Source organism: Hoplias malabaricus, chromosome 2, assembly GCF_029633855.1.
Source record: "Hoplias malabaricus isolate fHopMal1 chromosome 2, fHopMal1.hap1, whole genome shotgun sequence".
In the NCBI taxonomy this organism is placed as follows: Eukaryota; Metazoa; Chordata; class Actinopteri; order Characiformes; family Erythrinidae; genus Hoplias; species Hoplias malabaricus.
The window spans coordinates 84,813,331-84,824,037 of NC_089801.1; the positions used below are offsets into that span (position 1 = coordinate 84,813,331).

Here is a 10,707-nt window from a genome sequence, read left to right on the forward strand (position 1 = left end):
GTCAGAGAGAGTGTTTAAAGAAAGTGGGGAAAGGTGATAAAGAATGAGTGATTTAGAAATTAATAGGGAAAGATATTTGTAATGGTAAAAATTATGAGCTTCGTTCAAGGACAGTTATTTAAAGAATATGAACCTCAATAAAATGAGGGGTTTGTTTATTTATGACAATGAGCCTGAACGGAAGACGTTTTTAAAGTAAAATATATAAAGTAAAAATAAATGAGCTTTCTTTGAGACTATACATTAAGAAAATATAGACAATGACCTCCAGATAGACATTTTTAGATGTTGAGAATAGGAGAAAGGTGAGCAAGGTGTAAAGCTGAGGTATTAATAGGGTACATTGGGGAAACTGTAAGGTTTAAACATGGGATTTAAAGGGAAAATTGGTACTTGAACACTTGCTCTAATTTTGAATCTGGTTTCTTTGTTATTGGGGTTAATTTAGACTGGCAGTGGATAAAAATATATTTGGTATTTTGTTTACTGCTTATTGTCCTAAGAATCTTATTTTTCCGGTTCAGTTTGCATTTTTTTTTGACTGTGGTAGTTGGTGTTAAAAATTTATTTTCTGCCTCGGTTTGAACTTTTTGTTCATCATAAGATATTTTGTCACTTGCTTGCTATTTCTGTAGTTTTCAAAATTTTGTTTTCACTTTTTATAATATATCTTGTAGTTTGACTGCTTATTGATGGTGTGCTGATGATGTTTGTTTTGTTCGGTTGGAAATTGATACTCTACATAATAGGCACGATGGTGGCTTGTTGACTGATAAGTGTGTTCAGTTATCTAAACTATAGTCTTTGGTTTTTTCTGTTTATTACTAATTCTATTTCATATATTGGTGTGTTATTTACGTCTGACTAAAGAGCTTTTTCGGTTCGTGGGTCGGTTTGGTACTTAATGTACATTAGGCTTGGCTTGCTTCTAATTCAATACTGTGTTTGAAGACAAGCACTACGTTTCTTATCAGCCTGTGAAATTCTTCACAGGGCTGAGGTGGTTCTGCTTTTCTTGGCTGAGCTTGAAAACTTGACTTAAACTTTTCTTTTCTTTTTTTATATAAATTGAGCCGGAAAGCGCTAAGTGTTGCGTGGGCGCTCTGTGGGGGAGACCCTGGGAAACTGTTTTGATTCACTAGGGATTGAAACAGGGAGTAATAAATTTGAAAAAGCGGGATATTGTGCACAAAAGTGTGCTCCAGAGATTTGAAACGTGGGTTAAAACACACACAGGGGACACTGTATCTTTGATAACCTGTATTAATCAGTTGAAAAGAGCAAAGGAGCAAATATTAAGACAGGCTGAAGCAGAGGTTAGTAGGGCTAGCCTTTTCCAAAGAGCTAAAGCAAAGAAAAGTTTAAAAATAGCTAAAACGGACCTTGCGGAGCTTCAAACTATTAAAATGGTCTTCCTGAGCATGACAACACAGCTTGTTACATTGAAAACACCAGCTCCGTCAAACTCGACGGCTGTAACACTTACTGCCGAGAACGCGGAAGTGGAAAGTGAGTATACAAAACACAAGGGGGAGGGGCCTACTGCCCCGCCTCCGCCATACAACATAGGCCACGTCCCACCAGCTGACATCATCCTGCCTGTCTTCAGTGTAGACTCGGGCACAGTGAGTTTACAGAGTCACACACACAAACGCAGACACAGACGGGAGGGGCTCTGTGAGCAGGCAGCACACACACAAACGCACACACAGAAAATCTTTTTGAATTGCGGAGGCCACGAGAGTCAATTTTAATTGCACACACAAATATTAACACCGACTGTTCTGACATTATAGATACCAAGGGAAATTATATAGAACAGGATAAACCGCGCCTTCACCATAAACAAGCACTGACAACACCATTTAAGAACCAGATGCCACAAAAAAACTAAACAAAACATTAGGATTAAAGCAGATTTAGAGGGCCATGTCACAACTGATGATGACTTTGACCATGATGACGGACACACAGCACATGATGAGGACAGTGCAAACGGACGATGTGGTGATAGACGGATGACTGATTTGAAAAATACATTGCGTACCGTGGAAAACCTTATACTAGAAGAAAAGAGACAATTGGAATTACAACAACAGACTTTAGAACGCGACATGCACACCTCAGACAGAACAGACATTTTGAGAAGAAGCACTAGACCCCGACACCCGCCTGAGAGGTATAGGACTGACACTAACGTCGGCACTATGCTTCCATTAGTGGCCACTAGTACAGGAACATATAAATATGTACCATTAAAAATTAGATAATAAAGACAAGGAGACAGTTAAGTTACAAAGAGACCTACTAACTGTTCAACTAGCAGAAGCCAGGAAATCTATTAATGATAATAAAAAGCAAACAAAGTCTGACACCATGATGCCTATGACTGCAGTACCACAACCAAACATTCAACCACCACAAACATACATGAACACAAACATATATCCCGACCCAACCAGGGCCACCACAAAACCCACCGTATAATTATGGACTAATTTCATATTTCCCATATCAGCCCTACTCAGGGGGCAGGTGGCGGGGTAATGGTAGGTGGAGGGGCAGGGTCCACCACCAGACCGGGGCGTGCCTAAGATGTGGAGCTTTGGATCACTGGGCAGCCACTCTTTACTGACAACAGCTATCCACACCAGGCACTACACCCACATTCGGCACCAAAACCGGAGCTATCACATCTTCCTGCTGGCCAATACAGCATGGAGCCGTGGGGTGGACATTGACGGGGCCCAGAGGAGCACCAGGACAGCAGGGCCAGGGCAGAACCCATGCTGTCATTAACTGTGGGGGGCCTCCAAAATAACTTTTCTGGTTGACACGGGAGCCACATGGTCAGCCATCAACACAGTATTACCCGCACACCTGATGAGACCTCAACAGGATGAGTCTGTAGACATTTACTGGGGTTTAGTGACTGGACAGACGGACCTGTCACCACCACTAATTGACTTGTTCCATCAGTGGTCGTCTTGGATTACAGCCATGGCACCCTATGTCCCTCCGCCCGACCCATTCCGTGTCACCCTGTTCTATGATGTAGGGGGAGATTTAACTTACTATGAAGCTTTTCAAACAGAATTAGAGGGCACACAGTGGTCGGTTGATACCACAGGGATTTATGTGGGTCCTGAAGGGGTGGCATCTCCTGTTTCACTAACACCACAACAACATAATTGGTACAAACTGTCTGACACGGCGGCACCACACATTTCACTAGCTCTCCATCCGGGACACAAGGCCAGGCGGTTGGGCCCTATGGTAAAAAGAGCAAATGAGGCCACGGATTGGGTCCGGACCCAGCTGCCTGGTGTCGTGTTTTCACAGTCAACACAGACATATCACATCACTGATAACTCACCCATCCAAGTCACATTGCACCATCAATTGCTGCCTAGACATCATGGTTGTGAGGACTCTGATTATCTACAGATGGAGGTATTATTAGCATCACTACCTGACACATTGTGGTCCACAGGACCAGATGATGTACGATACACTAATCAGACACCTGTCTCTTTTTGAATGAACATTACACAACCAATTTGGATTCCCCAATATAAACACAAAACCAGAGACTGTGAAAGACATGTTAGCATTTTTAGGACTGACTGGTTACAGCAGACAATAGATTCCTGACTTTGTCGGACGAACACAACCTCTTAGGGACATGGTGAAATCTCTAGGGATGAGAAATTTGTCTGGTAAGCTGAATTGGACGGTGGAGTCTGAACAGGCGTTTATAGATGTTAAACAAACCTTATCTGCTGCAGTTGACTTAGCCAGACCTGACTATTCACTACCTTTTTACATGGATGTTTCTGAAACAGACACTGTGATTAATGGTGTACTGTTTCAGAAAAAGGGGGAACGCAGAACTGCTAGCAGTAATTTCAGCATTAGAAGTGGCACATATAGGAAAACAACAGACACTGGAAAATCTAAAACAATGGTGGCACCCATACATGTCAGCATTAGTGGTTGATTACATCACTAAATGTCAGATTTGCAACACTCAGAACGTAGCAAAAGCATTTAAATTAGCTCCAGGAAGGTTTACATTGCCAGATTCTCATGGACATGAGATTCAAATGGATTACACAGATATGATTGACCCCATTAGGAGATATAGATATCTCCTGGTCGTTGTAGATTGATTCTCGGGGTGGGTAGAGGCAGTCCCCACTCTGAGGGAAGATGCAAAATCAGTCTGTAAGTTTCTGATTAATTGTTGGATTCCGAACCATGGGTTTCCTAGGAAAATTTTTTTCAGAAAACGGGAGTCATTTCACGAGTAAAACACTGCAGTGGGTGGAGCAGTCGTTGGGGCTGCACCATAGCTATGGTTGTGTGTATCATCCTGCCTCACAAGGTCAGGTGGAGAGGATGAATCAAAATTTGAAATCCAAATTAGCTAAGATTACACTGACCACGGGCATTGGCTTGATGCCCTACCAATTGCCCTGATCAGTATTCGGAGCTCTATTAATAGAAGCACAGGCTTCTCCCCATTTGAACTGGTCAGAGGCGTAGCATTCCCAGGCCCAAAAACGAGTCCAGATGTGGGCTCGCCTGGGACAAACACAGATGAGTATCGTCAACTGTTTTTGAAACTAAAATCAGTGTGTTAGGAACTATCTGTGCAGGTACGGAGGAACAGAGGAGGAGACGAGAAGCATGAGATACCTCCCGAGGTGGCCGTGGCCCCATGGGTGTATCTGAGAGCCATTAAGCGAAAGTGGTCAGAGCCTCGCTGGACAGGCCCATTCCGGGTGACAGAGAGAACCAGCCACGCGGTACGACTCCAGGGTAAAGGTAGTTCATGGTACCACCTGTCTCAGTGCAAGCCAGCACTGCCACCCGAGGAGCACCAGACGCAGCAGCAAGCATCTAATTAGTAACAAGTGCCAGCTGGACACTCTGTGAACGACAGGTGTCACCGGAGAGCTGTCTGAAGCTCTTGAAGATCTAGAACAATAAAACATTTTTTCTTACAGGTTGCCTTGGACTGCATAAAATTGTAAAAAAAAAAAAAAAGAACGCACATTGTAAGTTTTAACACTTACACATATAGGGCTATAGACTATTACTTACTAATTAGAGGAGAACACATTATTATTTTCCTTACAGGTTGTCGTGGACTATTCTTCTTTACAGGTTGCTTGGACTCTCAATTTTTTTTTTTTCCTTCTTTCCTTGCAGGTTGAACTTTCTAAACGAATTTGTAAAAAAAAAAAAAAAAAAAAAAACGCACCCTGTAACTTTGACACTTACACATATAAGGGTTTAGATAATATTTTACTAAGTAGAAGGAAACTTAGTGGGGAAACACATTGATTGTTTAATGATGGCTTGGTATGGTAAAAGGGGGTGGGACAGGACAAAATACAGATACCATTACCAACCAGTACTTCCTCCTGATATTCCGATATGGCTCCAGGTAACCATAACCATTATCCTATTGGGTATAATGATAATAACACTGGCCATTGTCTCAACACAGGAACAATTCACAACGGGAGAGGCAACAGTTGTCAATACTTCAGCGATCGTACGCCCGGCAAACGCGACAATTAAAGACCCGACATCACAGCTAAATAGAACTAAACGATCAACCATCTCTCAGCCTAAATCAAAATGCATCAGACGCTGGGGAGGTATCGAATTAGACTATTATAGGGGTGAGACAACCGCATGGACAGTGAACTTATGTGAAGTGGTTAATTGTGGTAAAAATCAGCAGGGGTATAAGGGGGAGCCGGTGTATTTGTGTTGGTCTCGGGACGACAATATTAAATGTAATCAGAACACCGACCAAGCAGCTTATAAGGCTAGACCCTGTAACAAGTGGGAAGATGTGATGAGGTCAACACATGTTAATTGGAATCCGACTACACGTTGGGCGACTCGTGAACGGGAGAAATGGGAAAAACTTAACATACAGAGGGATAATGGTCCAATGTCCAATTTAATAACTATTGCCTTGGAGTGGCAAGCCGACCCTAATGGGGAAAAGTCTTCAGCATTTTTCATAGGGCTCGGGGTAGATGTAAGTGGTAATGACCCTGTGGGATGGATTAAGGTCGGAATTAAAAATAGACCAACAGCCGACACCGTTGAGGACACAAAAAACATGACAGACAACAGTGAAGGGGATCGGTCTATATTGGGAACAGATTATTCTACATGGACAACCGAACAAATCGTAAAATTAAGCACAGGGTTTGAAGGGAGTAACTTATGGATCAAATGGATAAATGCGCAAGCCAGAGAAGCTAACATGGACGGGTGCATAGCATGTGCGGCAGCCAGACCAACATTGTTTTTAGGTCCAGCCCCATTATTTCCGAGGGAAGACCCAATAGGGTTTAAGTGTATGATTAACTTAACACGTATGGCTAATCCCGCTAATTGTACTGCCTTGGTGAACATTTTTCCAGTCATAGCAAACAACACCGGGTCAGGGCCGTTTAAGATTCCTGAATCAGGTAACTTCACTTGTTTTAATCATACAGCAGGTGACGTGACACGGAGTGCAAAACACTTAGGTAACATAAATCCTAAATGGTGCCACACTATATTCAATCATGACTCCGGTAACTCTATAGGGCCATGGGCTAGAGCAGGACTGTATTATTATTGCGGAGGGTTAACTCTATTGCTCAGACTACCCACGGATAGTCACGGCCTCTGTGCTATGGTCAGACTAATTTCCCCACTCACTATGTATGGCGCGCACAAACCCACTCTTAATCACAATAGGCTTAGACGATCAGGTGACTATGACTTCGACTTAACTAAGAACACGCCCACTTATATAGACGCAATAGGAATTCCCCGCGGAGTGCCAGATGAATATAAATTGGTAGATCAGATAGCGGCCGGATGGGAAAGTATTTTCATTTGTATCACACCAAACAAGAACGTGGATAGAATTAATTACGTAAATTACCAAGTAATGAGACTGGCTAACATCACTGGAGCAGCAATAACTGGTTTATCAGAGCAACTAGCTGCAACTTCACTAATGACCATACAAAATCGTATAGCTTTAGATATGGTACTCGCTAATCAGGGTGGTGTTTGCCATATGTTCGGAGATGTATGCTGTACTGTCATTCCAAATAATACGGCCCCAGATGGAAAGGTGACTAAAGCCTTAATGGCCCTAAAATCCCTGTCTAGAGAGATGGCAGAAAACACGGGAGTAGACAATCCTATCACTAAGTGGCTAGAGAAAACTTTCGGACAATGGAAAGGCGTGTTCATATCTATGGCTTCAGCCGTAGCGGTATTCGCCGCTATTCTAGTCACGTGCGGATGCTGCTGTGTGCCCTGTATTAGGTCCCTGATAGAAAGAACAATAACACGCATGATGGAGGGCAAAGATCCTCCACCACCATATATGTTACCAATGTTGGAGTGTGAGGAAGAGCAGGAGGAACTACTGTTGTAAAACAATTAGTCTGGGAGATAACAAACAGGGAAATAATGTCATTTCCTCCTGTTGACATGGTTAAAATTTTGGCCACCTGGGGGCAGAGGGGTCGTGAGAGAATTTTTCCTGTCAAAAAATTGGTTCCATGATCATAGCCACCTTTTTACCCATTCTAGTTTTGCTGGACACAGTCAGCAGTCATCAGTAGAACAGTAACCAGAGAAAATTGTTTTTCTACCTACCCCCGTGTGAATGGTTGTGTTTACAGAAAAAGCAGCAGACTGGGGACTAGAAGGTCGCTGGTTCAATTCCCAAGACCAATAGGAAAATTGGGGATGGGGAGAGTGAAGGAACCGCACTGCCCTCCTACATCACCATCCACATGTGAAGTGCCCATGAGCGAGGCACATAACTGCTCCAGGTGTGTTCACTGACCCTAGTGTGTGTTTCTGTTCACTGTCACGGAGGAGATAAATGTGGAAGACACATTCGTAACACGTACAATGACCAATAATTCCACCAAATCATGCTGCACTCGAGTCACTGTAGCACTCCACTAAGTATCTGTGTGTGTTTAGTCTACATTCATCTCGGGTGAATTGAGTGTTTAATGAAATACGTCTGTGTTAAACTGTTTTTGTCAGTGTTTACATTGGAACCGTGAACTAACTGACAGACACAGGATGTGCTGTATTTATGACGCAGCAGTTTTCTCAGGGTTTAGGTTCTGTTGCCTCCATGTGGCAGATTGGATGGGTCAGAGTCACATGACTACAGCTCAGCATCGTTAGTTTAAAAGGGACACTACACCCACACACACCAGGACATTAACAAAATTAAAAAGGAATGACCAGAATTAAAAGAAACATCAATATAATAAATATTTGCAAGATTTCCATGAGTTAGATTCTGAATGTGGAAATTGATTTAATTCTCCATTAATTCCCCAGCTCCACCCGTTGCAGTTTTCATGCAGAAACAGTCATTCGTGATCCTGACACTGCTCCTCTGTTAACTTTTAAACTTTTTAAAAACATTTATTACAGGTGATTTATAATATGGCAAAGAAAATACTGAACCCCAAGAGAAAAACCAGAGGGAAAGCTATGGAGGAGAAGAAGAAGAAGATAGAGAGAGACCCAGGAGAAAACTCAGGAGCCTTCACCAAATCACCACCCAGACTTACACAGCACTCTGAAAAGAGATAAACCCAAAACTGAGCACTGAGGTGTGTGTTGGCTTCCCTTAAGTAGGAGTAGCCCAGGTGGAACCAATTGCCCCAAATTAAGAGTGCCTCTGTCTCCCTCTAGTGACTGGGGGTGGCTTAGCAGGCAGCCTCGCCCCAGCCCCAGGCAGACACCTCTTACAGAATCTTCCTATAAACTCTCCATTCCAGACACAACCTTGATTCTCTTATTTATTTACGGTGAGAAGCGTTCATTATTAATATGACATTTTGGATCAATGACTTCTAGTCCATTCATATCTTTTTAGAAACGCAAGCTAGTAACATATAAGACTTTTCACATATTTGAATAATGCAAAAATATAGTCCATTTACACCTTATCAACAAAATCCCAGAACATTATTTTGCAGATCCCTAGTACATGTGCAGTACATATGTTTTATTTTTATTATACACACACACACACACACACACACACACACATTTTATTTATTTATTTAACAGTGTAACTCAATGATGATGATGATGATAGTGAGCCAAACTGGGCTGGTATTTTAATGCTGACAACATTGGTCTGTATTCGTCAAGCTTCTTAATACAAGTGAGTTTCAGGATTTTCTTGATGCAAGTCAAAGTAAATAAGAGATGGATCTGATCTTAAGTCAACACTCCTACTCTGAGGAACTTCATGAACATGGACCACACGGCAAGAAAAGTTATTCACAATTATTTCTAGAACCATCATCTACATGTTCATGATGGTGACAGTCCTATTTGCCACTTGGTGTTGACAGATTCTGCTGCACTATTGACCCTAGTCCATACACTTGTATTTACATTGGGTAATTATAAAGGTTTTAACATGTTGGTTTTTATTTATATATTTTATATTTTCTTTTTGTTTAGTGGATTTCATCACTGCCTGTAAGCATCAGATAGATTGAAGACACTTATATTAACATTAATTCTTCACTTATGGCAGTCAGCTCCTTATTTTTATTGATATTTATCAAACTTTTATTCTCTCTCTCTCTCTCTCTCTCTAGTAGCACTAATGCTAATCTCAGTAACTACACTAGTCCTATAGCAGTAACTCTGGTCTAACTGTTAACGCTAGTCGTGTTGATGCTAATCTGAATCACTCTGATGTTTTTACACTAAACTTATTATTGTTCAATCTACTTTCAATTGAATGAGACTTTGACATTTACATAAATTTATTACATCAAACTGTTACAAAACACACCATCACTCCTCCCTTAACCCCCCAAAACCTTTAGAGAGAGAAAAGAGGGAGAGGAAAAGAGAAACAGAGATAAGAGAGTGATGAGAGAAGAGAGGAGAAGGGAGAGAGTGTGAAAGAGAGAAAATGAAACAAAAGAAAGAGGTGTTTACAGCATTTAATGAAGTAAATGATTCATATGAATGTTCACTAATGTTAATGCATTAAATGTCTGAGTCTTTTATTCTGAAACATCCACTTCCTGATGCAGTTGGACTAAACTCTAGTGTTGCTCTCTTCACACAGTTGTGTCCAGCTGCAGAGTCTGGGTTTATTCAATCTGACACAAACGCACTGAGGAGTCTGTACCAACTCTAAACCCAGCACAGAGGGGTTCAGTGAATGTGGTGGTGAGTGTGTGTAAGTGTGTGAGTGTGTGTGTGTCAGTGGAGATGCTGTAGAAGGACAGAGTGCCGGCCGGACAGTCCACATACACTCCTACTCTCTTAGATCTGGAGGGAGGAGGAGGGAGATCAGTTCTGTTCTCATTGTGACGGACAGAATATCTGTTATTAGAGCAGAACAGACTCCAGGACTTTTCATTCGCTCCAAACCAACAGTCAACACTGTCTCCTTTTCTCCTGATTGATTTATACGCCACTGAAATACCAACCCCCAACACCCCACTCCACTCAGTTTCCCAGTAACAGCGTCCAGTCAGACTCTCTCTGCACAGAAGCTGCTGCCAGTAACTGAATCTCTCTGGATGATCAGGATAAAACTGTCTCTCCCCCACACACTCCACCTTCCTGTTCCCCTCAGACAGAGAGAGGCGTGTGTTCACT

At 42.2% G+C, this 10,707-nt stretch overlaps 1 protein-coding gene across 2 annotated transcripts in view; it reads right to left on the bottom strand.

Moving 5' to 3' along the window:
- Positions 1-9,675: 9,675 nt before the first annotated feature.
- The window catches only part of LOC136687503 (NACHT, LRR and PYD domains-containing protein 3-like), a 31,732-nt gene continuing 30,700 nt past the window's right edge, over positions 9,676-10,707 (bottom strand). For both annotated transcript variants that reach the window (XM_066661960.1, XM_066661961.1), the window contains exon 8: positions 9,676-10,707. This exon is cut by the window's right edge and continues 31 nt beyond it. In XM_066661960.1, the coding sequence (XP_066518057.1) occupies positions 10,194-10,707 (514 nt within the window). In that variant the 3' untranslated portion in view covers positions 9,676-10,193.